At 59.6% G+C, this 26,787-nt stretch overlaps 8 protein-coding genes across 8 annotated transcripts; 5 read left to right on the forward strand and 3 right to left on the reverse strand.

The window, feature by feature from the left end:
* Positions 1 to 244: 244 nt before the first annotated feature.
* On the forward strand, positions 245 to 3,930 carry TRAVEDRAFT_44642 (uncharacterized protein; the record flags this gene model as incomplete). Its single annotated transcript, XM_008036862.1, has 4 exons — positions 245 to 2,144; positions 2,243 to 3,081; positions 3,131 to 3,412; positions 3,478 to 3,930. 4 exons carry the CDS (start codon positions 245 to 247, stop codon positions 3,928 to 3,930), a joined length of 3,474 nt encoding a protein of 1,157 aa, XP_008035053.1.
* A 137-nt stretch (positions 3,931 to 4,067) lies between these two features.
* On the reverse strand, positions 4,068 to 5,884 carry TRAVEDRAFT_63412 (uncharacterized protein; the record flags this gene model as incomplete). Its single annotated transcript, XM_008037453.1, has 4 exons — positions 4,068 to 5,250; positions 5,315 to 5,665; positions 5,726 to 5,774; positions 5,853 to 5,884. 4 exons carry the CDS (start codon positions 5,882 to 5,884, stop codon positions 4,384 to 4,386), a joined length of 1,299 nt encoding a protein of 432 aa, XP_008035644.1. The 3' UTR covers positions 4,068 to 4,383.
* Positions 5,885 to 6,407: 523 nt separating this feature from the next.
* TRAVEDRAFT_18402 (uncharacterized protein) lies at positions 6,408 to 7,381 on the forward strand (the record flags this gene model as incomplete). The annotated part of the gene is made up of 5 exons (XM_008036547.1): positions 6,408 to 6,647; positions 6,713 to 6,843; positions 6,908 to 6,985; positions 7,049 to 7,208; positions 7,256 to 7,381. The coding sequence occupies 5 exons, from the start codon at positions 6,408 to 6,410 to the stop codon at positions 7,379 to 7,381; spliced, it is 735 nt and encodes a 244-aa protein (XP_008034738.1).
* Positions 7,382 to 7,886: 505 nt separating this feature from the next.
* On the forward strand, positions 7,887 to 9,759 carry TRAVEDRAFT_163366 (mannose-binding lectin). Its single transcript, XM_008037454.1, has 5 exons — positions 7,887 to 8,277; positions 8,338 to 8,379; positions 8,435 to 8,737; positions 8,796 to 9,037; positions 9,096 to 9,759. The coding sequence occupies exons 1-5, from the start codon at positions 8,107 to 8,109 to the stop codon at positions 9,655 to 9,657; spliced, it is 1,320 nt and encodes a 439-aa protein (XP_008035645.1). The 5' UTR covers positions 7,887 to 8,106; the 3' UTR covers positions 9,658 to 9,759.
* A 335-nt stretch (positions 9,760 to 10,094) lies between these two features.
* On the forward strand, positions 10,095 to 13,241 carry TRAVEDRAFT_163369 (uncharacterized protein). Its single transcript, XM_008037455.1, has 8 exons — positions 10,095 to 10,220; positions 10,310 to 10,351; positions 10,417 to 10,461; positions 10,521 to 10,586; positions 10,804 to 10,978; positions 11,029 to 11,071; positions 11,125 to 12,574; positions 12,649 to 13,241. The coding sequence occupies exons 1-8, from the start codon at positions 10,159 to 10,161 to the stop codon at positions 13,043 to 13,045; spliced, it is 2,280 nt and encodes a 759-aa protein (XP_008035646.1). The 5' UTR covers positions 10,095 to 10,158; the 3' UTR covers positions 13,046 to 13,241.
* A 403-nt stretch (positions 13,242 to 13,644) lies between these two features.
* TRAVEDRAFT_70084 (uncharacterized protein) lies at positions 13,645 to 17,289 on the forward strand (the record flags this gene model as incomplete). Its single annotated transcript, XM_008037456.1, has 4 exons — positions 13,645 to 13,669; positions 13,729 to 15,256; positions 15,311 to 16,110; positions 16,174 to 17,289. The coding sequence occupies 4 exons, from the start codon at positions 13,645 to 13,647 to the stop codon at positions 17,085 to 17,087; spliced, it is 3,267 nt and encodes a 1,088-aa protein (XP_008035647.1). The 3' UTR covers positions 17,088 to 17,289.
* A 1,266-nt stretch (positions 17,290 to 18,555) lies between these two features.
* Positions 18,556 to 19,418, reverse strand: TRAVEDRAFT_117673 (uncharacterized protein; the record flags this gene model as incomplete). The annotated part of the gene is made up of 8 exons (XM_008037457.1): positions 18,556 to 18,643; positions 18,694 to 18,751; positions 18,795 to 18,837; positions 18,893 to 18,952; positions 19,041 to 19,069; positions 19,124 to 19,168; positions 19,222 to 19,239; positions 19,352 to 19,418. 8 exons carry the CDS (start codon positions 19,416 to 19,418, stop codon positions 18,556 to 18,558), a joined length of 408 nt encoding a protein of 135 aa, XP_008035648.1.
* A 177-nt stretch (positions 19,419 to 19,595) lies between these two features.
* On the reverse strand, positions 19,596 to 25,747 carry TRAVEDRAFT_163370 (uncharacterized protein). Its single transcript, XM_008037458.1, has 6 exons — positions 25,374 to 25,747; positions 25,129 to 25,318; positions 24,462 to 25,071; positions 21,881 to 24,408; positions 20,321 to 21,830; positions 19,596 to 20,263 (listed from the first exon to the last, which is right to left on the reverse strand). The coding sequence occupies exons 1-6, from the start codon at positions 25,608 to 25,610 to the stop codon at positions 19,873 to 19,875; spliced, it is 5,466 nt and encodes a 1,821-aa protein (XP_008035649.1). The 5' UTR covers positions 25,611 to 25,747; the 3' UTR covers positions 19,596 to 19,872.
* Between the last annotated feature and the right edge of the window lie 1,040 nt (positions 25,748 to 26,787).

The following is a 26,787-nucleotide window of genomic DNA, read 5'->3' on the forward strand; positions in this document are numbered from 1 at the left end:
ATTGATCTCGAGGGAAAACTTCGCGAATCGATGAGTCAACGGGGGTGTTACTTTGTGACGGCCCGCGCTGTCACGATGCCCGCCATGTGCGCGCGCCGCGACGGGTCCCCGGCCGTGTCTCATTTGTTCTCGCCGACCCCTACGTCGAACAAAACGGCCGTTACTGTATTCCCGTCCTATTGCTCTCGCTTTTTCTGCTCCTCTAGTGGCTCGTCTCTTCCGTCTCTCTCTCTAGACTACGACGATGAACAAGAACCCCTTTGCGACTGCGGCCTATACTCAGCAACCTCCGCTTCCTCCTGGGCCGCCTCCTCCTCAGCCTGCACAACCTGATTACTCTGCATATTGGGCAGCCGCCGCGGCCGCACAACAGGCTCAGCAGCAACCCGGTGCGGCTGCGGCCGCTGCTGCATACGCGGCGCAATGGAACGCGGCTCAGCCAGCTCAGCAGGCCGCTACTGCCGCCGCCGCCGCCGCCGCTCGTCCCGCTGACCAGGCGCACCTCTACGCAAACTACGGCTATGGAGCGAATTGGCAGGCGCAGCAACAGCGCCAACAGCACCAGCAACCCCAGCAGGCTTACCAGCAGCCTCCGGCCCCTGTTGTTCAGGCCCCACCTCCCCCGGCCCAACCCCAATACAGCCCGTACCAGCCACAGCAAGCCGCGTACCAGCAGCCTTACGTCCCCCAAGCGACCCCTCAGGCGGTTCCTCAAGCGATACCTCAGGCCGCATACCAGCAGCCCCCCGCGCAACCCTTCCAGCAACCTCAGCAGTTCTTCCCGCAACAGCAGCAGCAACAGCAACATCGACAGAACCGACCGCCCATCGCTCATCATACTTCTCCACAACAGTTCCCACCCGCTAAGCGGCAACGCTTCGATGGGCCAAACCAGCATCGCGGGCCGCCTGTTCAGCCGCAGTTCCAGCCGCCTCCCCCTCCGCCTATGCAGCAGCAGGGCGGGATGTATAACCAAAACCAGGGCCCGGGTCCGGGTCCGGGTCCAGGCCAATATACGAGGGGTGGTGCGCCGGGCATGAACCCAGCTGGCGGACGCGGCGGGTACAATGGGGGACGCGGGGGCGGCAATATGAACCCGCGTGGACGCGGTGGGTCGATGAACATACAGAGAGGAGGGACCCGCGGTCGCGGCGGTGGAAGCTACAATAACATGGGAACACGGGGCGGCGCACCACAAACTGGCAGTTTCCGTGGACACAACTCGAACCGCGGATTTAACAATAGGGACACGCGGAGAGGCGGCTCTTTCACCAACCAGGGCTACTCTCACGGTCAACATCAGCAGCAGCAGAGCTACGGCCATCACCAGAACAACTCCTCCTTCCGCGGGAGAGGTCAGGGCTACAGCTACTCCAGCCGAGGTGGCCGGCATGATGGAGCGGGGTCCGCCAGTGGTCGTGAAAGTGTCGGCGCGACGTCCGCGAGCTTCTCTTCTGGTAAGAAGGATGAGAACAAGCGGACACTGACGGACTTTAAGATCATTGGGCTCAAGATCCCCGAGCTGGATTGGAGTTGGGGACTGTCTCCGGAGACTGCGACCACCGTGGTCAAGGAGGAGCCTATTGCCACCGCTATTCCCTCTGAAACACCAGCAGTCGTTGAAACCGCTGATAGCGCCACTCCAGCTCCGGCTGAGGGTGCTACCACTGGGCTAGACGCTGCCGCTGTTGCTGCCGTTGCTGCCGCCGCGGCTCCTGTTCTTGAGGCTGCAGGCGTAAAGGACATCGCAGCTTTGCTCGGTCCGCCTCCGTCACGCGTTCGGATCTATTTCCACACTCCTGTCACCCCTGACGATGCGCACCCTATCTCGTCCCAGTCTTCAGGTCTTAACTCCTCCAATGCGCGGAAGGGGAAGCGCAAGAAGCTCGAGGATGATGATGGCGACTACGAGGAGGGTCGGGGAGCCCCTCCACCCCCGCCTCATGGTTCTGGTTTGGATTCTTCTGCGGATTATGAAGGGGCAGGCCGCGACAGCGTAGCCCCGAGTGTCGCTGAGACCACCAGCGAGGGCGATTGGCTCATGGCTGCAATTGGCGAAGAGGAGGGTGACGGCGACGGAGGGGAGAACCTTCACGTCAGCGAAGTCGAACATTACCTGGATAACGGCGATGCCGGTGAATTTGGTAAGCGTCCGTCTATTCCCGAGACTGCGCATGTGTGGATGAGTCTCGTTCACACAACCTCGTTCGCACCACTAATCTGGCTCTTTTATCGTTTAAAGGCAATGAGTATGACCAAGGGGACGGGCACGACGGTGACCACGTCATGGGCGACGAGGATGCGCAGGGCTCGGAAGTGGACCCTGATGACGAGACGTTCGCGAGCTTCAATGCCAATGGGCCAAATGACCTCGCCGGGCATCATCTTCAGGTCAATGGCAACAGCCAGGCCAATGATCCGTCACCCTCCTCTCAGGAGCAGCGTGACGGCGGCACTAACCCCGCTACGCAGCAGGGGAACTCAAACCAGAGCTCGCAGGATACGATTGCCTCTACTCCTTCTGTCCAGTTACCCGCTCAAGGCGGGACCGCTCCCCCAGCGGATGCTTCTGCCGCTGCGGCGTCCACTGTGGTCGAGAACCAGGGTCCGAATGCTGTTGCTTCGCAGTCCACTGACGCACAGGCTGCCCCCCCTCCTGCTCCCCGAACCGTGCCTTTGCAGGCGATGGACTCTATTGCCTCCACTGTACCCGATACAAATCAAGACGGTGGTCAAGGTTCTCCCTATGCTTCTACGGTCATCGATGGTGGCGACGGCGCCGAACACAACGAGCACGAATACGAGGCCACTCAGCCCGCATACGATCCAGAACACCCGTACGACCCGTCTGCCTCTCACGATCCCAACGCCCCTGCGGAAGACGCCTCTGCGAACCCCGCTTTGCTCGGCGATAAGGTTCCATCCGCTAGTCGCTTGTCCGTGTCCTACGCGGGCGCGACGAAGCGTCTTGTTGTTGATGCAGAGGTGGTGCCGAAGCTCAAGGTCTTCAGGGCCGAAGGCCGCATCGAAGTCACCCTGCAGCTCCAGGAAGACGAGCGTGGCGGACTCAAGGGCATCGCGGTAAGTACACAACGGACTGTGGAGATCTGATACTAATTTTTATTTGCAGATGGAAGGCTGCTCAGAGGAAACTACCTATGTTGCCCTCGACATCTCGGAACAGCTCGAGAGCGAAGACCCAACCGTCCCACCGTTCTCCAAGGCCAAGGTCCCGTCAGAAATCTCGCTGATCTTGTACCTCGACAAAGAGAAACCGCTTTCCGAGCCACGCTGGGTGAAGACCGGCGACGTGCAGGAGTGGCTACGCAGCATGTTCGGGCGCATGTTCTGGGTCGCCGGCGACGCAGCCGACGGGTGGGAGAGGCGGATCGAGGTCGCCGATCCCGATCCGGTACGTACAGCAGATCGTGCAGTGCCCCTGATACACATCCCGACTAACGTCACTCGCGATCGCAGGCACCGACGATCTGGACGGTCCTCGAGTCCTGGGCGAGCAACTCGAACATCGGGCAGGAGACGGAGCGCAAGCGCTTCTTGCGCACGCACATGACCGAGACGGACAACATCCTCGAGATCCTCCTCCGCCTCGTGCGCGGCGAGCGCTCGACGTTCACGCAGAACGCGCCGCTCGCGCCCCCGTCCGTGTCGGGCCCGCTGCTCTCCGCGCTCACTCAGGGCTCCGCGCACGGCGCGCAGCAGACGCACGTCTCGCTCGCCGTGCTCGCGATGTTCCGCCTCGCGGTAGACTTCGCGAGCAAGGCCGCGGGCGACAAGGGCAAGGCGGAGGCGGAGGAACACGTCGGCGAGATTATCCGCAGCCTGCCGTCGCACCTCGTCTACAAGAGTCTCGACGGCATCTTCAAGGAGTGGAGGGTGGAGAAAAAGGGCGGCAGCAGACCGCCGGCCTGATTGCGGGTTTTGACAGTACTTGTGCGATGGCGCCGTTTGGGCTTTTGTACGTTGTATGCACCTCGCGAACATCTCCTGCCTCCAAGCCTCGAAAAATCATTTCTTTCTTGTCTCTTGAACTCTATTCAGTGTTTCATGCGGGTTCAAAATGTCGCCGTCCATTTGATCAGGTAACATGTATTACGAGCCCGGAACGGCGACAGGAGAGGGAGAAAAAAGGATATCGCTGCTACCAAGTACAAATTATAATACAGAAGAAGAAAACTACGGTCTACAAAAGAGAACGCGAAACACTAAGACAGAAAAAAGATATCCTGCGCAAGAGATACTCGTAGCCGATCATGAGAAGTCTATATCGTGAAGCAAGCCACAAATCGTCCCCATCTCTGCCCCGCACACATGCACCGTGGAAATCCCCAGTGCATGCCTTCCACACACCCACCCGCGCACACTTTACGACGATGCCTCGGGCTTCGTCTCATGCTTCGGGTGGAAGACGTCCTTGAGCTTCCCGAACAGGCTCGTGCGTCGCTTGACGCGTTCCGAGCTCCCTAGGCGGCTCGCGATAGTCCCGTTCTTCTCCTTGGTCTCCCCGAGTTCACTTGGGGTCTCGACGCTAGAGCGGGAGCGCGAGTGCAGAGAGCGCGAAGAGAGCGAGGGGAAACGCATCCGCTTCTCCTTCGCAGGCGTCGTCGCGGGCGAAGTACCCGTTGAGCCGGGCGGCGTCACGGTCTTCGTGGATGCGCCGTTCGTACTTGTTGTGCGAGCAGCGGTGGGCTTGGGCGTGGCAGTGCCGTTAGTGCCGTTCACCGCGGGCGTAGTGCCATTTGTCGCGGGCTTCTCTTCTGACACGCCGTTCGCGCCAGCGGGTGTGTGCGTGGACGGCTCCACGGCGGGCTCGGCTGCGGCAGTAGGCGCGGGCGCAGCGGCTTCGGCGGTCGTGCTGCCCTCGACGATAGTCGTCTCGATGGGCGCGCTTGCGGATACATCCACAGTAGGCTCGGGTGCGACGACGGCCGGAGCCTCGACGGGAATGACGGGAGTGGGCTCGACGGCCGTTTCAGCGGTGGTGCTGCCTTCGACAATCGTCGTCTCGAGCGGCTTGCTCTCAGATACGTCCGCGATGGGGACGCTGAGCGTCTCGAGCGCGGGCTCGGTGCTCAGCGGGAGGACGGGCACGGGCACTTCTGGCGCGACGGGAGCGGGCTCGGAGGGCAGAACGGCTTCACTCGTGATCTCCGGAGCGCTAGCCTCGGGCGCAGAGGGCTCAGGCAAGGGTTCTTCGGGAGCAGAAACCGGCTCAGGAGTTGGGTCGAATTTCTAACGGGCGGAAGGATGTCTTAGCAAGTGTGGACAGAGGCCGAATACGTCATAGCGGGCTTACCTCTGCAACAGGAGTCGCAGCGGGAGTCTCGGTCGTTCCCGGCGCGAGGGCTTCGACCATGCCGACCACGGCCTGCCTCGCGGTCTCAACAAAGCCATTCACCCTGCCTAGGGTCGTCTCAGCTTGAGGGGAAGGCGGGGGTGACGCCGACTTGGGCGTCGGAGGGCGCGCGGGGGCGCGGAGGACGTTGTTGAGGTTGCCCATGGGGTCAAGCTCGGTGGCCTGATCATCGGTAGTCGTCCAGCGGCCGTCGACGATGTACTTGTACTGGACGACGTCACCCCAGGGGACGCTAAACGCGCCGTGGAAGAAGCCAGAAGGCGTTTTGGTGAGGTGGTGTGAGCACGACCACTGTGGGCTGCGTCAGCGCGCAGTACATGATATACGCAGAGTAAAAGCAGATGCACGTACACCGTCGAAAGTGCCGGTGACAATTACGTCGGAGGCTCCGGCATGTGGCCTACGTGGTTGGGTCAGCATTCGCAAGTTATGAACATGCGCCGCGCGTTGGCGCGCGCACGCTAAAAAGACCACTCACCAGCGGAAGGTGGCTTCGTATGACTCGGACATTATGGGTCGTAAGTAAAGGAGAGGAAGGGAGACAGGGGCGAGGGTGTGTGGTTGAAGCGGGGAGGGTAGCGCTGCTGGCGGGAGGTCGAGGGTGAAATATGAGCGGGAGGGGAAGCGATCAATGCCATCGGCAGTCGATTCAGAGAGCGCAGATAGCCGCGCCAGTGATCGGGGCCGTCAGTCATCCGCGCGCGCTGCCAAGAGAGGAAGAGGGAATACTCACCGTTGGACGAAGTGGTCGTTTGGAGGGACGAGAGGCAGATGCGAGGCAGCGAGAGGGGAGATAAAGCGTGCGCGTGAGAGCGAGGATCGAGGAGGGAGGGCGCAGGCGAGGTCTTAGGTCAACGTTGGCCACGACGCGCACGAGTCGAACGGGGAATGAGCTCATTCACCGGCGCGTCTGGGCTCCCGCCTCTATCTCTATTGCCTCCACCACCTCTTCCTGATATCCCCAGCCTCGCGCAATCCACGTTTCACGCCGGACGACTCAGCTTATCCATAGCGGCTGCACGGCTCGCACACCATGATTGACCTCGCGCTCGAAGAGAGGCTCGATGACCTCGACCCGCTTCGCCACTTCCGCGAGGACGCTGGGTCCGACGAAGACAGCGCAGGCACCATCGTTCCCGTCCAGCCCCCTTCTGTCCGCAATCAGACTATAGAGCTTGCGTTCGCCGCTGCCCCGGACACTGGAAGCGTCGCGATCAGGCTCGCAGTGGACGCATCGCCGGGATGCGGAGGGATCGCCTGGCCGGCGGGAGAGGTGAGTTGCATTCTTGCTGTCCGTGGCGTTAACGTCTGTCTGAACGCGCCGTCTTGATGGTGTAGGTCCTGGCAGGCTACATCACGAGAAGCGGAAATCTTGAAGGCAAGAACGTCCTTGAACTGGGGAGTGGAACTGGCCTTGTGGGACTCGTCGCTGGGAAGCTCGGGGCACGCGTCTGTATCACAGACCAAGCGTTCGTTCACTCCCCTCAGCATTGCACGATGATTTCGTGGCCAACCTCGTCTATCTCTCCGCAGTCCGCTCCTGGGTATCATGAAGCAGAACGTATCACTCAACCAGCTGGAGTCCTGTGTATCTGTCGCGGAACTCAACTGGTCCGCTCTATCCGTCTGCTCTTGATCACTCGACATCATCTAAACGTCTTGTTGGCTGGCTAGGGGAGAACCGCTGCCTCTGGATCTACCTCGGCCCGACCTGATTCTGGCTGCGGACTGCGTCTACTTCGAGCCGGCGTTCCCACTTCTTGTGCGGACACTAGCCGACCTGGTTCACGACCCGTCAACACAAATCCTGTTCTGCTACAAGAAGCGTAGAAAGGTATGCGCACCAATTACTGAGTTTCATGTGAGGCTCATATTTCGCAGGCAGACAAGCGTTTCTTCACGTTGCTGAAGAAAGAGTTCACATGGGAGGACATCTCCGACGACCCCCAACGAGAGGTGTACTCACGAGACGCGATATCCCTCCTTCGCCTCATCCGCAGGAGGTAGCTAGCGCATCTTCACCACCGGTCGCCCCCTGGCCGGTTGATTCGCGCCCCCCATGCTACCGTTTGCATCAACGCGAAACGTCAATGGAACTCCTGCGGAATCCTTGTGAAAAGCGATCTACCCGCGCACTGCGCTCTATCTACTGATGCCGTACATAGTCCCTTCGCTCGGTTGCGCTCCACGTGCTTCCTCTCTCCAACCACGGGTGTGTACGATTAGCTCTCATTCGTCGCTGTGTATCATCTTGCTGTAGTATGTTCTTGGTCTTTGCTGTGGTACGATGCTGAATTGCTGGGTAATAGAACGTGCGTTGTGCTGTATATTTTGCCTGGGTATGTATGTCCTGTTAGACCAACTTGCTGAAGATATCAAGCGATCCTCACCGCGAAGCCCTCTCTTGTGATCATAAACGCACCCGAAAGCCCGCCGACCTCATGCGCTACCGACCGGAGAACCACGGTGCCTTAAACGTGCCACAGTTGCCCTGGGCGGACCGTCCACCGGCGTCTCACGCTACCGCATCCCCGTCCCCCGCAGCCGTATGCATGGCGGTCGTCGGACGGTCCTAAGCAACGGTAGCAGCAACGGACGAACGTTGAGAGCCGGACGTACCTCATCGCCATGTGCACGCATGGGCCATTGGACGTCACCGAAGTTCGATAGTCTGTACATAAAGCTTGCCGGCGGCGGACGCTGGAGGCAACCCCCACCCCCGCTCGTCGATCATGCTCTCCGCACTTACACTCCTTCTTGCGATCGCGTCGCCTGCCCTCGCGGCGTCCGCAGCGTCGGGGACGTTCAATGTCTTGTCAATGAACGTCGCGGGCCTGCCGGAGATCTTGAACTCCAACGGGGAATCGGGCGACAAGACGTCGAACACGATGGTGATCGGCCAGGTATGTTTGTGTGATTGCTTGCATGGCTACATCAACTCATGTCGCGTTTGATCTATTCAGGACATGTCGGCGTACAGCTACAGTCTCATCCATGTTCAGGAGGTTCGTAATTTATTGCGGGTAGTTTACGGGGGAATGTTGTGCTGACCTTTCGTAGGACTTCAACTACCACGCGACGCTGTACGCGTATGACACCCACCCCTTCCGCACCGCCACTAGCGGGGGTGTGCCTTTCGGTAGCGGCTTGAACACCCTTTCCAACTTCGATTGGGTCGACTTCTCGCGCACCAAGTGGGCGACGTGCTCGGACGCATCGGAGTCCGACTGCCTCACCCCGAAGGGCTTCACGTTCATGCGCGTCCGTGTCGATGAGGGTGTCTACATTGACGCCATCAACCTGCACGCGGACGCCGGTACCGAGGACGGCGACAACGTCGCGCGTACTGCGAACATCCAGCAGGTACAGTTTGACACTGACTTTGCCATAGGTCTGCTGTACTGATTTCATGTGCGTCTAGGTCGCGGACTTCATTGCTGCCAACTCCGTCGGAAACGCAGTGCTTGTGTTCGGCGACACCAACTCCCGCTACACGCGCGCTGTGGACACCGGCATTCGCACCCTCGTCTCCCAGGAGGGCATGACCGACGCATGGGTCAAGCACGCCCGCAACGGCTCCCCTCCCGCTGCCGGTGCCGACGCTATCGTCTGCCCTGACGGTGTCCCGACCAACATCTCTTGCGAGACGGTCGACAAGGTCTTGTAAGTTTGCCGGGATTTGCAGCGATTGAAACAACGGCTCATGTTACCCTCTTCCTAGCTACCGTGGCTCGAAGCTTATTAACCTCTCGTCAACGGACTTCTTCTATGACACCGCTCGCTTCCTCTCGTCGGACCTCGCGCTCCTGACGGACCACAACCCCGTCCGCATCGAGTTCAGCTGGTCCCTCACCTCCTCCCTCCGCCAGAGCGACCTCTTCGGTGGCCCCCACGGCACGTACTTCAACGACCTCCCCTCGCTCCCCTCTTCCCCTAAGGTCGCCTCCGTCACGCTCCGCGGCGGCAGCCGTCTCGATGCCGTCTCCTTCACCCTCACCTCGGGCGCGACCTTCTCGCACGGCGGTACCGGTGGCAACGCGAACACGCTCACGCTCGCATCTGGGGAGACCATCACGACCGCGAAGCTCTGCTGGGACAAGTACAACAGCGAGACGCGCAACTTCTACGCGCAGCTCACGACGAGCACGGGCCGTACGGTTGCAGCTGGCGCCACGACGGCGAACTGCGCCACTGTCACCGCGCCGAGCGGGTTTGGCATCGTCGGTGCGTACGGGCAGGACGGGGACGAGATGGACCAGCTTGGATGGATCTACTCGCAGTAGTTAACTATTAATTAGGTACTAATAATTGGTCTGATTGTACTGTACGCTGTACTGTACACATCCTTGTACGGATGATACCCCTCGTTTATAAACACATTCCTTACCAGTCTCTCGCTCATGATGGCCGAAAGCTTCACCTTTGAAGTTCACCGAGCTCACTGAGGCTCACTGCCCTCATCGCTGCAGCACCAGTGTGTATCGTCGCTAAAACTGTTGCCGCGCGATCGAGCCGGCGGCTTTACTTAATGGTGCACAGTCAAAATGTCTGCTCCGCGTAGCCAATGAAAATGCTCGGATTCAAGCGTGACTATCGGCCGTTTCGGCCGGATGGTCAATAATATAGTGACGACCCCACAGTTCAGTGCGTCGAGTCAGCTAAAGCAGCCCAGGCGCTGTTATATAGACCCTTTTCATCTCTCTCCACTTCTCCGACTCTACTGGTCTCTACACCCACATCCTACCGCATCCCACACCCATCTCTGCCTAGCAGAAAAAGCGAAGATGCCCGCACCCGTCAGCCAGCCGAGGACGCTGTACGATAAAATCTGGGACGACCATCTCATGTACGTCCCGCGCGCAGCGTTCTTGCGGCCTCATGCGCACCTGTCGCGCGTGTACCGAGACTGACCAATGCGCCTCCGCGCGTTTGCAGCGACGTCGATGAGAACGGCCAGGGCCTGATTTACATTGATCGGTGCGTCCATATGCTGCTGATCTCGCGTGCGCCCTGCGGAACGCTCACGCAACGTCGGGTTGCAGCCACTTGGTCCATGAAGTGACGAGCCCACAAGCCTTCGAGGGACTGTGAGTGTAATCACTGCCTAGTGGGCGAGCGGTCTACTTATTTGTATCGATGTGTACAGGCGCACCGCAGGCCGTCCCGTTCGCCGTCCGGACTGCACTCTCGCGACGGTCGACCACAATATTCCGTGAGTAGCCTCTACCGCCATATCGCTCATAGTGCATTCGCGCGTGGTGGGCTCCGTGTCGTTGTGTGCAATCTTTGACCATCGCCGCGAGCATGGCGCCGCAAACGATCGTCCTGTCCCCTATCGCAGACTTCTGCCGAATACATGGACGCGCGGGCCGTTTCATATTCTAGTTCCCCGTGTACGTCCGCAAATTTTAACCTTGAAATATCTTCAGCACTGTTTCTCGCAAGAACTTCACGACTGTCGAGGATTTCGTTTCGCAACCCGAGTCGCGCGCGCAATGCACCTCCCTCGAGGAGAACGTCAAGGCATTTGGCCTGACCTACTTCGGCATGACGGATAGGCGGCAAGGCATCGTCCATGTTATCGGGCCTGAAGAGGGTTTCACAGTAAGTCAGCGTCTCCTATTTCCGGCGAGGACGCCCCTAAATTTTCCCAGCTGCCGGGTATCACCTGTGTATGCGGAGACTCACATACATCGAGTAAGACCATTTGCATCTGCATGTCCTCGTAACGTCGCTGACTGCCGTCTTAGCTCACGGCGCGTTCGGCGCCCTTGCGTTCGGTATCGGTACCTCCGAGGTCGAGCACGTTCTGGCCACACAAACTCTCCTGCAGCGGAAAGCCAAGAACATGCGCGTTACCGTCGAGGGCACTCTCAACGAGGGCGTCACCTCCAAGGACGTCGTCCTCCACATCATCGGTGTCATCGGCACCGCCGGCGGCACGGGCTGCGTCATGGAGTTCGCGGGCTCGGTCGTGCGCGGGTTCAGCATGGAGGCACGCATGAGCATGTGCAACATGTCCATCGAGGGTGGCGCGCGGGCGGGCATGATCGCCCCCGACGACATCACGTTCGACTACCTCCGCAAGCGGCCGCTCGCACCGAAGGGTGAGACCTGGGAGCGCGCGGAGGCGTACTGGCGCACGCTTAAGTCGGACGAGGGCGCGAAGTTCGACATCGAGGTCAACATCCGCGGCGAGGACATCATCCCGACTGTCACCTGGGGTACGTCGCCGCAGGACGTCGTGCCGATTACGGGCAAGGTGCCCGATCCCGCGGCGTTTTCGGACGCCAGCAAGCGCGCGGCGGTCGAGCGTGCGCTCAAGTACATGGGCCTCACGCCCAACACGCCTATGGAGGAGGTCAAGATCGACAAGGTCTTCATCGGCTCGTGCACAAACTCACGTATCGAGGACCTACGCTCCGCCGCGAAGATCGTCCTGTCTGTGGGTCCTGAGGCTAAGATCGCGGACGGCGTGTACGCCATGATCGTTCCCGGGTCAGGCCTTATCAAGCAGCAGGCTGAGGCAGAGGGCCTCGACACCATCTTCAAACGTGCCGGGTTCGACTGGCGCGAGGCGGGCTGCTCGATGTGCTTGGGCATGAACGAGGACCAGCTTGCGCCCCAGGAGCGCTGCGCAAGCACAAGTAACCGCAACTTCGAGGGTCGTCAAGGACCTGGAGGACGCACCCATCTGGTTAGCCCGGCCATGGCAGCGGCGGCCGCTCTCACTGGCAAGCTCACGGACGTCCGCAAGTTCCTGGGCGCGGAAGCGGAGGCGCAGCTCGCAGCAGGCCCGAAGCTGAAGCTCGCGAACTTCCACGAATTCCTCAACGACCCCGTGCTGCCCCCGCCCGAGCCGACCGAGGCACGCGACGCAACGGCGCCCGCGGTCGAGCCTGTGCTGCCGAAGACCGACGCGCCATCGAAGGTCGAGAAGTTCACGGTGCTGAAGGGCATCGCGGCGCCGCTGCACATCGAGAACATCGACACGGACATGATCACCCCCGCGCGGTTCCTGAAGGTGTTGAAGCGCACGGGTCTCAAGATCGCGCTGTTCGCGAACCTGCGCTGGGGTCCCGACGGGCAGCCGACGGACTTCGTGCTGAACCGCGAACCGTACACGCACGCGCGCATTCTCGTTTGCGACAAGCACAACTTTGGTTGCGGATCCTCGCGCGAGCACGCACCTTGGGCCCTGTGCGTACCCCGTCTTGCTATGCTCACCGGTTTGTATGGGATCGACGCTGACCATGCTTGTTTGCGATCCACAGGAAGGACTTCGGAATCATGTGCATCATCGCGCCGAGCTTCGCAGACATCTTTAAGAACAACACGTTCCAAAATGGCATGCTGCCAATCGTGCTATCCGAAGAGCAGTGCCAAGAGCTTGCGGCGGAGGCGGAGGCAGGCTTGGAGCTCGAGGTCGACCTGGAGAAGCGCGAAGTGCGGCGCGCGAGCGGGAAGCCCGCGTTCTCGTTCACCGTCGACACGTTCCGCCGGCACTGCCTGCTGAACGGGCTGGACGACATCGCGCTGACCCTGCAGCGCGCTCCGCTGATCGAGGAGTTTGAGACGCGGAGGACGCAGGTGTGGCCGTGGCTGGACGGGTTCGGGTACAAGGGCAAGCGTATCCCGCTCACGGGCGGGAAGCCGAAGATGGACTGGTGAGCTCCGCGAGCGTGGGGCACCGTTATACGAGGAACCGAGGGAAAGACGGAGGATGCTCGTGTGCCTGCATGCAGTTGCGCCGGGTGTCAATGAAAGTAGCCGGAGCGGGCGGGATGAATGTATCAGTCGGTGTAGGATATGTATCATGTCTGTTTGTTTGTCATGTTTGTCGGGAAAGTCGGGTGGGCATCGTGCGAATGATACCGGTCGCCATCCTCTTGCGATGCGAAGGAGCTTGCGAGCCTCGCGGCGGGTTGCTCGCGACGCGACGGTGATTCGGCGAGAGTGGACGAATGGGGACTCGAGGAGCTGCTGCGCACGTGGAAATGACAGGAAACGGCGGCCCTGAGAGTGACGTGAGGCCTGGCCGGGCTGCTGAGAGAGGCTCCGCCGCTCGTCTCCTCCGCTGTCGGGCTTGGTTATGTTGACAACGGTCTGCTCCCATCCACGCTAGTCTCACCTCAACCCTCTTGAATGCTGCCACCATCTCCCTCCTCTCTTCCCCCTCTTCGCCAGCTACGATGAGCTCGGTTGTGGCTCCTGCAAAGCCGAGCGCCTCCTATCCCCTCCCAGCCACAGACGGAGTTTCATATCAGAGTATGGCGGGCCCCAGCGGCAGCACCGGTGCGTCTACCTCTGACCATGAGACGATGGCCGTTCATAGACGAAACGGCCGAGCGTAGCCGCACTTTCCCCAGCACCGCGCCCCAACTATGTGCGCCGGGAAACGGATCAGATCCTCTCGTACTACCAGTCCGACCTCGCTGGGCGGCCCTACGCGACGGCTGCGGACATGGACTCCCAACGCCTATCCACGACCACCCACTCCCGAAAGGGGTCTACGGCCTCTTCTTCTTCCGACTACTCGTCTGAATATTCGTCTGAATCTCTTGCTGGACTTGAGCCTCCTCCCGCATCTACCTCGCAGACGACTACTCCTGTGCGCGCCGACTTCGCACTGCCATCAGAGGAGCCAGAGCACCCACCCGCACACGGAGGCGCAGCCCGACACTCACGCCGACCAAGCGTGCCCTCCGAGGGCGGTGCAGACAGGCGAAGGGTCGCCATTGTGGAGATGGACGCGGCGGCACAGCGCTCGGTGAGCCGTAAAAGGAGCAAGGGTCTCTCGGATGCCAAGTCCTCCTCTTCCTCCTCTATGTCCGGCAGCACGCTCTTCTCGCGGCGCGGCGTGAACATCGGTGGGCTCGCCCTCGTAGCCCCGCCAGACGCGGCGCGGAAGGCATACACCGACCTGACCCCGCCGTCGACGGCGCCGGCGGACCGTGCCTCCCATCCACCACCCTCGTCCTCTTCACACTATCACGCGCACGCGCGCTCAGCGTCTGAAGCGGTGGACGCTGGCGGCCGCGCGCGTCGCCTCCATCACAAGTCATCCCGTGACGTTGGCATTGTCGGCCTCAGCTCCGCCTCCACGGCGTCGGACAGCTTGAGTCCAGCGAGCCCGACCAGCGACGACTACCACAGCTACGTCCACACCGAGGGTCTCGGCGTCCCCGTCTTCCAAACCCCGGCCAAATCCCGCTCGCCTTCACCCTGTGGTGGCACTCCCGATCTCTCTGACACGAGCAGCGCAAGCGCGCACCACCGCTCCCTCGAGCAGCGGCTGCTCTCAACACCGATCTTTGGTATGGAGGATGGTATCGTGACGCCGGGGATTGGTGAGTGGAAGGACATCCAGCAGCCCGTCGTTGGCCCAGTGATCGTCGGCCTGCCGCCTGAGATGATGCAGCGCACGCAGCCGCGACGACCAGCATCCGCAGCGCCCCCGCAACACTCGCACTCCCAACCTTCTTCATCCGTGCAGTCGCCGACGTCAAGATCTCCCAACTATCAGAGTTCGCACTCATCCTCTCCGGCATCGTCGCCATACCTGCATTACCAGCCGGGCGTCCACGCAACAGCCGGACCCCTCCCGCCCCCGCCGCGTTCTATTTTTGACAACACTGCGGCCGCGCCCCCTCGTCCGCCTCGTTTCCACACCCCTGTGCCTACCAATAACAGGCCGGTACCTGCCAATACAAAGCGGGAGATCGAAGCTATTAAGGAGAAGCTACAGCTGCCGCAGTCTGTTTCTGCTGTTCTCGCCGCCAGGACACCCCCCGAGGCCAACCGACGTCTGGGCCACAATCCCTCGCCGTCAAGGTCCGACACCAGGGACAGTGAGGAGTCCACATATAGTCAGGACAATGAGTGCGTCTCCCATCTGAATCCTTGTTCTTTCCTTGTTCATCTTTGCCCTTGTAGAACATCTGTCAAGCTGGTGCCTGCCAGTAGCGTTCACAGGCGCGAGGGCGCGTTCCCGCCTTCGACTATCATGACCTCTCCTCCTGGGCGTGTGGGCGAAGAACAGTCAACATCGTCACATATGGTCAGCAGTCCAGTTGTAGCAATCGAACCCGAGCGGGAAGAGGACGCGGATGAAGACACTCCCGCACGCGAGCGCAAGGACTCTGAACGTCGTTCAGGGATCGAGCTACTGCGGAAGAGCAGCTGGGTGAGTCTCAGCGAGGAGGCGACTGAGCTTCTCAGTTCACCCAACGGCAAGTCCGCGGCGCTGCCCAAACCACCGCCCATCTCCCGGTCCGCGTCCTCCGTCTCGGGCGGGTCGTCCTCGTCCTCCAGCTCGGGGTCGTCACGGTTACCCGTGCCCCCACCGAAGAACGGCCGGAGCGGATCCGACGACGAGCGACAGCAGAACTCGCTCGCGCCCAGCTCGTTCCGCGCGACACTCACAAACCTCAAGCGGTTCTCGTCGCTGCCTCGTACGCCGTCGCGCTCCTCGCGCTCTAGCAAACGCTCGACTAGCCCGGAGGCGCGTAGGTCGCTTTCGCCGTCGATAGAACCTATCCATGTCGAGCTCCCACCCCGACGGCGGATGACCCCTCGACCAACGAAGATTTCGTCGTGGCCGCAGGCGATGGTCACTCGGGACGTCACGATGCTGCGGAGCGCGCGGGAACGCGCAAAGATGTATGCGGAGAAGATCAACGAGCTGGCTGAGTATGATTGTGGGTTGCGGGACTGGATGGCATCACAACGGCCAGGTGAGTGCTCGCGATAAACGATACTCGTCAGCCTTGGCGGCCGTACTGACGATGCATATCAAGGATCCCACCCACGAACACAGTCGCAGCGCACAGCGCTGCAACCGAATCAGCTCGCTTTGCCTGCAGAGCTCGGCGGCATGGCCCACACGAATCGACACGTCTCGCACGGCTCGCTGGCCTCGCAGGCGACGTTCCCCATCCGTGCAGACGCATACACCGCGACGGACCTCTCTACCCGCTCCATTGATATCATTCCCTCCTCCTCACCGCCAACAACACTTCCCTATCCCTCCTTGGCACAAGCCAACCTATCTCGCGCCCAGATGCGCTCATCCACGCTCCTCTCCTCCCCTACCAAATCTCCCCTTACGCTCCTCCCTGGAGCGAAAGGCTCCGGAACAGGTTTCTTCGCCTCTCTCGGCCGCAAGACGAGCGTCCGCAGGGAGAAGGGACTCTCCGGCCTATCTAGCCCCCAGTCGCCTACCAAGCTGCTCACGAAGCGGCCTCCCCCTATGGCCGCATCCCGTTCGAATCCTTCAAACTCTACCTCGCCGCGCGACGCGCCTCTCCCGACCGCGCCCGCGATCCCTGGGGGGCCACGCGCTGCCCCGGGGCGCATTCAGCGCTCGAAGACGTACTCCGTCTCCGCGAGCCCGCCCCAGCCGTCGCCCCCGGAGAACCCTCACCCTCCAATACAATCGCCGACGAGCCCGCAGAGCATCCAGAGGCAGAGTGCGATCCCGCGCCGGCCGTCGCTGTTTGCGCGTGCCCGTCCGGGGCACTCGTCAGTCGGGTCTCCGGCGCCGAACGTGATGGACCCGGCGTTCCAGCGACAGGTCGACAAGCTTGCGGCGATTTTACCGCATGCGGACCGCGGGATTTTGGCAGGATATCTGCGCCGGGCAGGTGAGGATATCCTCGCGATCGGGCAGTACCTCGAAGACGAGAAGAACGGGACGTTGCAGAGGGAGTAACCCCCCCCAAGGCCTTTGTCTTGTTTCGTTCATGATCCCATCCACGCATATTCGACTTGCATACCGTACACTACCCGCCCACCGCCAATGGAGGTCTGATCTCTTCCTTATTTCCTTCTTGTTCTCGCGAATCCAGGTTTTGGTTCGTTCACATCTCATGCATGCATGTAGCCGCCGGCGCCGCTGGGCTGCAGTCCTCCCCCTCGTTTACGTTTGTCCGACGCTTGACGTTCTCTTTATGCCGTACATGTTAGCACCACGGACTCACGCCCGCGTTTTATTTACGATACACAGCAGTCACACCACGTAATGTACGTATACCGCTCGTTTCCTTGTACTTATAGGCTCTCAAAATGCATAGACTGACTGAGGATAAGAAATACAGTCGGAAATGGCAATCGTAAGAAATGCGGAACCCCGTGAGATGTCAACGTATTGCCAGGAAGGTACCTGTAGCTCCGGGCCACGTCCTCCTGCGGCATTAACGCTCAGCCAGACGGCTTAAACTTGGGCCCTGTGCGCCTGGCATGTGGCTGGGCAAATCCTACGGAGACATGTCATGTTCAGCTCCCAAACTTCATGAAACGCCGCTCACCTCGGGATGATTGCGTTTGAGCAGTCATGCCTCGCTGCTGTTGTGGCGCAGACCATTGGCCCTGGTCGTTGCTTCGGCCGTGACGCGACCGTCCCCCGGTTTGGTTGACCAACCCCTCCACCTCGGCCGTGCTGTCCGAATGCTCTGAACGCGCGGTGCTCGCGCTCGTGCGGAATGAACGCATGTCCATCGCGCTGAACGGCTGGCGCTGTGCAGCGTGCCGCGCGACGGGAGCTTGAGGCTGGCGCCATGTCGCGCCGCCTCCCGGCTGCATCCCGCCCGCCATCGTGCGATTCACGATAGGCGTGCGCTGTACCTGCGCGGAAAATCAGGAGGTTATAGAAAGCATGGGGCCTTTGTTTGGAGAACATACCCCTGTGGCTTCCATGTTCCCGACAACTGCGCCTACGTCCACTCCCCCTGCGCCGCCAATGCCGGCGCCGAAGGCCATACCCTGTTTCATTCTTGCGCCTGCATCGTTCTGTCGCTCTTGGATGTTAAAGGACTGGTTCCCCTCTTTGCTATCTCCTCCAAGGAGCGCTTTGCGCTTGAGTCTGTCATATTGCGCCTGCAGCAAACGGTGATCAGGGTAACAGGCTTGAGAGGGACCTTGGTGTGTGCATGCCTTCAGCTTATGATACTCCTTCTCGCTCTCCTTCACTGAATCTTGCAAAGCCGCCGTCTTCCGCCGTTCTGCTTCGAGATCCCTTTCGAAATCTGAGTGTCACTGGATTAGTGGCACTCATCCTGGTAGAGCTACGACTTTTGTATACCTGACAGCTTGTTTGTGAGGAGGCTGATTTCTCCATTTGCTTTGAAGATCCGCAAAGTCAGTATTTCAACACGCGCGACTAGGCACCTTGAAGGCAACGACTAACCTTCCCTTATCACGTTCTCAAGCCGCTTCTCCAATTGAGCATTCTTCTCGGAAACATTCCTATATAATGCCTGCTGGAATGATCTGTATGGGAGGTGAGGCGAAGGGCGTTAAGGGCATTCCGCTGGACTCACTGCTCTTGATGAATCTGGTATTGCCAGAATGATAGTGCTCTAAGGACCGCGGTGGCATCTGGCTTCAGCGGCAGTTGAAGAAGGCAGGACTTGCCTGCTACAAATCTCGAGAATGATGGTGGGATTCAGGCCTGACAGGACAGACTGTGAATATGCAAATGATCAGTCTCAAAAGGTGGGTATATGCGCATAGACGTACGGTTTTATAGTCATTGGATGGATGTAGGGAGCACACCTGATCGTCATATTCATCATACCGCTCCCATAGTCCTCGTGGAGAAACGTACGACGACATCGTCGCTGTGCGGAAGTTAGCAGGTCTGGGCTACGCGGAGTTGGAGAAACACTTGCGGCTCGGTTAAGGACGTCTCGCATGCTGATGGTGAAGTTAGTCATATACTCACTAGCACTCGTGCCTCCGTAAACGTACCTGGACATAGCCTAGATGCATTGAATAGTTCGTTCGCACAGTCGACTGCAAAGTAGCTGGTCGGCGGTCAGTCGTCCTAAACGTCCGCCCTCACTCACCACAGAATATATGAGAACCTGCATCCCATTTCAGGATCCTCAGCACCACCGAGCGATTCGTCAATGATATATGACCTACAAGTAGTCTATAGATCATTAGCAGCGCTCGGTGGGATGAGAACGCATACACTCACCACTACAGCTTTGTCGCCCAGCGATCGTCTGCAGGTCAGTCTGTTGCATCGAAGGTTGTCCATAGCAGATAACTGGACGAGAAGCAGAGGAGAGTGAGGCAGGTGGTGGTGGTGGTACAAGTCCAAGGCAGACAGGGCCGAAAAAGGACACTGCAGGAAGGCGCGTCAAGACGCGTCGTATTACCCACGTGATCGTGACAGTACAGAGTACAGGCGCCCGGTACGCGGTGCAGAACGAATGCTTCGGATATTTGTTCAAGAGACAACTAGGTAGCGTAGTAAGACCTGCGACAATACTGGTGGTGTGAGTAGGTAAGTATCCAAGAGAGACGTATACAGCGTGAACAACATCAATGTCATTAAATACCGTTGTGCCGATCCAAACGGCGACCGTCGTGTGCATTCGGTGTCTATTCACAGTCTGAACCAAGTCTGTCCATGCGCGTAGATGTACGAACCAATAGTGCACAGCAATATAACAGTGTGTGTGATCATAGCAGGGGGCAGCCCAGGGCGTTCACGGACGCCACGCAGGCTGACGCCCGCTGGGAGTGCTGAGCACAGACGACACGCCCGTACTCCGCGACGACCGTGTCGGTGTCTCCGGGCGGTAAGACGGAGCTTCCCGCTCGGCGCGTCGGATGAATTGTAGGGCGTGCAGAGGAGAGCCGGGAGATGGTGATCCGTGTAACGACTTGGGGCTGGTCCCATTCGGTGTCGAGATCGCGAACGAGGGTATGTAGCCCTCCTTCGGCTCGGGCGTGCGTGGTGGCCTCGGCGGTGTCAGATGCTCGACCGCTTGCGCCAAAGATGCGGACGTGATCCACTTCTCTTCGCGTGTACCCATGCGAGGCGGCGACGAGTCAGGAAGCAGCCTAAATGCGTCTGCAAAGTGGTCCTTGATGAACCTGGCGTACGTGATGATATTTAGAGATGATCACAACGAGAGACACTGAAGAACATACTTTGACAGTTCGGACCAACCACCACCGACGCGCACCATGACCGTTTGCGATCGCAGGATCCGGCAGAAGCACAGTTTCGGGTCGCTGTCTCCAATCCAGTACTTGCCGCTCTGGTCCTTCCACGTATCTGGAACAAGCTCGATCTTGATGTCGACCGGGAGCTGGTTCATGACGTCGCCAACGGCCATGTCGAGCTTATTCTTCGGGTTCGCGACGTATGGCTTCCTTGCGGGTTTCGTCGGCTGGTTGCGCGATGACGGCGGCGATTTCGGTAACGCGGAGAACGACGTTCGCGGCGCGCGAGACCAGGTGGAAAGTGATGTTGGAGGTCGGGAGAGATTGAGGCTTGAGCGTCCCTGAGAGAAGGATGCATCCGACAGAGCAGGGGAGCTTGTGCGTGTAGTACCCGTCTGCGCTCGCGGCCGCGACGTCGTCGACAGCGCCGGCGTGCGCCTGATCGGCGTAGCGAACGAGGGCGACCCATTCGACGTCGTGCTGTTCGTCCTTTGCCTCGACGAAAACGTAGAGCCAAACAAGTTCGTGGAGCTTGAACTTGACGATGCCATCATGGGCCCAGAGATCGAGCGCGTCGACGAGATCGACATCCTGCTAGAGCTCCGCGACTGCGCCGCTGTGGTCACAGATGACCCGGACGCGGCGCGCCGTGGACCCGCAAGAGGTGACGGCGGTGCGAGGAACTTTCCACCTGGCGACGCAGACAGCTTCGAAAAGCTGCTCTTCTTGTCGAGGCTCTGGCGAGGGTGGGGGACATCGAGGCTGCCCCGCGTGCGTGGGCTGTCGGAACGCGCCAGGTGCGACGAGCTCTTGATCACAGACGAGCGACTGCTTCGCCCCGAGCTGACGACGCTTGCAGGGCGCGACTTCTGGCCGCTGATGCGGTCGAGCGCCATCGCTTCGAGCTCGGTCCATGTCTGGATAATGCGCTCCTTCTCGGGGAGGACCCGCGGATCGTTGAGGAGGGGGCGAGCAAGGATCTTCATGCGGTTCAGGACATCGCGGGTGAAGGCGAGGCGAGCGCCCAACTGTTCCTCGGGGGCAAGTGCATGATCAGAGACATGCGGCGCAGAAAGAGGTCCGAATGGCGGGGACGGATAGCTGTCGATGTGCTCAAGAAGATCGCTCAGCGCTTCGTCGCACGCCCGCAACGACAACGAGAAGTCGGCAAGCTGGTCGACACGGCTCATCAAGTCAACAGAGGCCTCCAGCTCGCTACGGAGAGAGCGTAGGTCTGCGTCGATGTTCAGGTTGTCGGGGACAGATGCTGGCAGTTGTCCGACTTCGTCCACAAGCGTGTTGAGCGCCTTGGCCATGGCATTCCGGGCGTCGTCTTCAGGGAGACCGGTAGTCGAACGAGCACTGGGTCTAGCGACGTCGTTTATGCCCAGGGAGCGCAGACGTTTCCTGAAGTTGAATATACGCGTGCTCAGCTCGTTCAGTGCGGGCGTCATGCCAGCTCCCTTGGTCGGGCTGTCTCGCACGCTGAATATGTCTAAAATATTTTCAGTACCAGAGAGCGGACGCGGATCCAAGGACACTTACCATCCTCGGCAATTACGCCGAAACTAACTTCGTCGACGGTGTCCAAGAGAGAGACCTGCTGGGCCTCCTGTCGAGCCCGTTCTTCTTCCTCTAACCTCCGTCGCTCTGCTTCTTCGGCCAATTGGCGTGCCTCTACTTCAGCTAACCGGCGTGCCTCTGCCTCTTCGGCCAACCGACGCGCCTCTGCTTCCTCAGCCAGCCGTCGTTCCTCTTCTTCCGCCTTGCGGCGTTGCTCTTCGGCCAACCTACGCTGCTCTTCCTCTTCTGCCCGGCGTCGCTCCTCCTCCAATCGGCGGCGCTCTTCCTCCTCCGCCCTACCTCTCTCTTCTTCCTCCGCCCTGCGTCTCTCTTCCTCTTCCGCTCTACGGCGCTCTTCCTCCGCCGCCCTGAGCCTCTCCTGTTCCTCGCGTTCGGCCCGTTCAAGGGCCTCTTGCCGCTCTCTTCGCTCTCTCTCCTCGGCCTCGGCCTTCTCGCGCTCGAGCCGCGCCTGTTCTAGGGCCTCTAAACGTTCCGCCTCAGCGGCTGCGGCCTCTTCGCGCGCGCGGACGGCTAGTGTCTCTGCCTCGAGGCGCTCCTGTTCCTCCTTCAGACGAGCCTCCTCCGCGACGCGATGGAGTTCGGTTTTGTGCGCGTCCGCAAGCTGCTGCTTGAGCCCAGCGACACTCTTCTTCCACGAGGAATAGTGGGAGTCCGCGTTCTCGACGGCTTTCTGACGAGCGGAGACGACGGCATCTCGAGAGCCTACGTCGTGCTTGATAGAAGTTGAACGTAGACGTTGCAGGGCGTCGCGTACGGGCGACAGCGCCCGCTCAATTAAGGCAGCATGCGACTGCGAGGCTGTGTCCAACTCGGCGGAGAGCTCTGCCAAACGATCTGCGGACAACCGCTCTTCCGTCTCGGTGAGAGAGGCGTGTACGCGCCCTACGGGGTCCTCTGCGTCGCCTAGCGCGTTGACAAGGGACGCGAGCGCGATGTCTAACGTGTGCGCCTTCTTCGCTAGTTGGAAGTAATCCGCCTTCGACTCGAGCGTCTTCAGAGCGCCTGAAAGCATCATACTGTAAGTGTTCGAGTCAGTGCGAACGCCCTTGTCTAACGCTGCAGGGTCGAAAGGAATATTGGGCTGAGTAGCCTGCAGGATGGCGTCCAGCGTGGTAGCGCCTGACATCGAGGACCTGCGTTTCGGGGAGGCATGTTCGTGGGACCCGGCGATCTTGACCTCGCTAACGAACGGTACGCGGCGGGGTAGGTCCTCCAAGAAGTTCTGTATCGCGCTTCTGGTAGAGACTAACTCATTAGAAAGTGCCTCTTCCGTCCGCGTTTGGGTATCTGCGTCCAGAGCATCAGCGAATACGTCTTGTGCACCCTTCTCGAAGCGGACTCTGAGATCCTCGATGCGGATCTGCAGTGAGTGGACTTCGTCGCGGACCGTGCCCATCATAGCGGCCTGCTGCTGGACCGCCTCCCAGAAACGCGCGGTGTCTCCGGTCGCACTAAGGACGGACTCCAGAGCAGATGAGGCGTGGATGAGATAGTCGCGAAGAGCCGGGCCTAGTGATGGGGATAGAGTAGCGAGAGGAGAGGAGACATTAGCTGCCAGGCGAGCGCGGAGCTCGACCAACCGCTGAACCACCTCGGAGGGGGAGAGCGTCACGGCAGGAAGAGTAGCGGTAGGAGACTCAGGCGTTGGCGGGGCATCGTGGCGAACTTGCTGTCGCCACATCTGACGGGACATGGCGTCGACAATTTCGCTACGCAGTTCCTCTGTCTCCTGGAATAGTTGATCGGTGGTGGACCAAACCTTGCGCACCTGCGTGAGGCTTGCGGTGCGAGAGGCTACCAGCTCCTTGGCGCGAGCCGCCGCACTCCGCCTTGCTTCTAGTTCGTCCATAGCTGCCGCCGAGTCAGCCTTGTACTGGGCGTCGATGCCGGGGAAGTCTAGGTGCAAGAGGGAAGCGCGAGCCGTGACCAGAAGAGAGCTGGCTTCCTTATCCGTCTGCCCAAGTTCCTCGAGAACAGACGGGAACAATGACAGGAAGACAGAATGGCGAGCGCCGTCGAGACAAGTTTCGGAGGACAAGTCTGGGGGAGTACCGTCGCCGTTAGCTGTGGCGATCCCATTCTCCATACGCTCAACGAGGGTGAGGTATCTGGCGGAAAGACTCGCGGCGGCCTTTCGCACTGCATCGACCTGCTTGACCGCTTCTGCGGCAGCGTGATACTCCTTCGCACAATTCTCCGCTTTACGCGTATCTTGAAGCGCAGATGTCATGTCTTCTGAGAGCTGCTGAATGATGGTCGTAGTATACCCTGCTTGTTCTGGGAAAAGCCGGTGGAGGGGTTTGGGGAAGGTGAGGGATGTGGACGGATTGCCTCGGAGCAGCAGCCGCTTGTTGAGAGCATTGGTGCGGGAGAGGAAGCTGGCGTCTTGGCGGGAAGTTGGATGGTTGAGCTTGGCTACCTCTATTTCCTCCAGCAAATTCTCGGCGGTGGACTTGTCCTTGAGGGTCTCGACGTAGAACTCATCAGCTCTGTGTGGGCGTCAGTTGACCCGTAACGCTGCAAGGCCAAACTCACGCCTTACTTCTTCCACTGCATAACGACCTGCATAACGAACTTGCCAATGTCTTCTAACTCGGTGATACCCTCGTTCTCTAGCTTGTCTTGTTCGTCTAGCAGCTCGTCTGGAACCGCTTTACGGCTCTCATCGATTAACTTGTCCAAAGCTTTCCCCGCCAGGGCGATCTTTGTGTGCCTGAGGGATGAAACTCGACTGGAGAACAGCGCAGCTTCGCGAGACAGGGATTCCGCAAGCTTGTAGCGTGCCCCACGAGAGAACCCGGCTAGAGAGGCGGAGGAGGCCTCCGAAGCCATGGATACGACGGAATTTCGTCTTCTCAGAGTATGCTCCCCCGGTAATGGAGGGGTAGCCTCCTCATCGTCTAGATTCTCGTACACGGATGAGGACCATCTCGCACGGTTCGCCAGGAACTCCCGAAGGTCGTCAAGCAGTTTGTGGACGTCGGCCCAGGCGGCGATACGACGCTCCTCCCAGGTCAGCCTGATGTTAAGAAGTTCGAGGTTGTCTGAGCGATCTCGTAGAAGGTGTAGCAGCTTGTCCAATGCATAGATGGTTGTGAGGGTGATTTCAATTAGGTCCGTGTCCGCCGGGGACAGGTTGCGCTGAGCGGCAGCTTGGTGCCGTTCGGGTCTTCAGAAAGATAGAATGAGAGGCATTATGCTCAACTGACCTTTCGTGAACTTCTTCAGTTTCCGGAGCTCACCAGAGTCGAAGACCTCTGTTTCCTTCTCGATTTTATCGTGCTCCACCATCCACTGCTTCAGCTGCTCGCGCGTGGGGAGCCCAGGCACCTCCGCCGCTGACTGCCGGACTGCATCGAGTCCAGTGAACACTTCGATGGGAGGGAGTTGCTCCAGAAACTAGTACATTGCTGAGAGGGTGCTCCATTCTGCGCGCCACAGGAACGGGACGCACCTTGGTCTTCTCCTCTATCCAGACCTTTCTCTCGCTGAACGCTTTGAGCTCGATCACCTCGTGCCACTCCAAAGCTTCATCATTCTCAGGATTCTGCGCAGCCCGCTGACGTTCTAGGGATAGGACTCGGTCCGCAACAGCAAGGATATCAGGAACAGCGGGGTCGCCAGAAGCAGGATGGATGGGCGCGTGCGGCAGAGTACCCGAAGAGGCTGAGGCGTCGGTTGCCTCAGACATTCTCCGCGAGCGGCAAGACAAGGGTCTAGTACTGGTCAACCGTAGCTGTTATCGTCTGTCAGGCGGCGAGGGGAGGTCATAGAAAGCGTTCAGAGCATGCTGCGCAGTCGTGGCGAGATTACGGGACGAGCGGTTTCGGGAGCGTGGAGGCGGTTTGCAACGAGGTTGCGGCGCCGCGGGCGGTGGCCGTACAGGTGACGGAACCAGCGTCTCCTCCGTTGTGCTCTTTACACCCGACTCGCTTCCGTCCCTCCCTCGCTCGGCGTGCTGGAGCTATGGCAACCCCTTCCCGGCCGGAGACCAAAGCAATATCTGTGATCTGACTCGCTTGCCGCGCACCGTCGGTGTGAACCGTTCCCAGAACTTGTAGCCGTTACGCTTAATTCTTGGGAGCGCTTTCTGTGGACGGCATCCTCGGACCTCGCATTCTCATGCTGACCATCCACGATGTCGCCGGTGACAGCATCGCATAATGGTAAGCTTTGCGAATCACACGGCGTTTGAGTCACCCGGGCTTTCCTGAGAGTGTCATTCGGAGGGAGGGCGGATCGGAACGGAGGCTTCCCATCCTGCAATTACACCGTCGCGTTTAACTTCCGTTTCATCTTCTAATGCTTACAGATGACTCGGCATAATGCAGAATTATGCAGTACCAGCCAAACGATTGCGGACGGAGCGTGCTAACACGTCAACCTTTGATTTTTCTGCACTGTACTGTAGAAACGGCGACGCTGCAATAATCCTAGCGATCGTCCTCCAACGTTCCGCCATTGGATAGCTCATGGTAGCATATATATGCTACGGCATGCATGTCCAACCTCAACGTAGTGCCAATATGAATTATCGAGCTGGTACGCATCGAGCATTCCTTGAAGAACCGTTCACAGTCAAGACAGCGCTGCAGCAGGTATACCCACTGCATATTCAGCAGCGACATTGCACGTAAATTGTCGAGATTCGTGCGGAATCCGTCATTACACCCTTCTACTTGTCCGTTCAACGTTTATCATGCAGAATTTTAGCCTCTAAGGCAGGCATCGCGCTCTGTATGACATGTGCATGCATATCACCACAGCGAATGTGACTGCAACCAGCCATTCTCATGCTTCCAGGCCTTTAATTGCAATCTGGATACAAATGTCTGTCATCTGAAGTCTGAGGGACGTATTATGGCTCG

Source organism: Trametes versicolor (genome assembly GCF_000271585.1).
Source record: "Trametes versicolor FP-101664 SS1 unplaced genomic scaffold TRAVEscaffold_3, whole genome shotgun sequence".
NCBI classification, from domain to species: Eukaryota; Fungi; Basidiomycota; class Agaricomycetes; order Polyporales; family Polyporaceae; genus Trametes; species Trametes versicolor.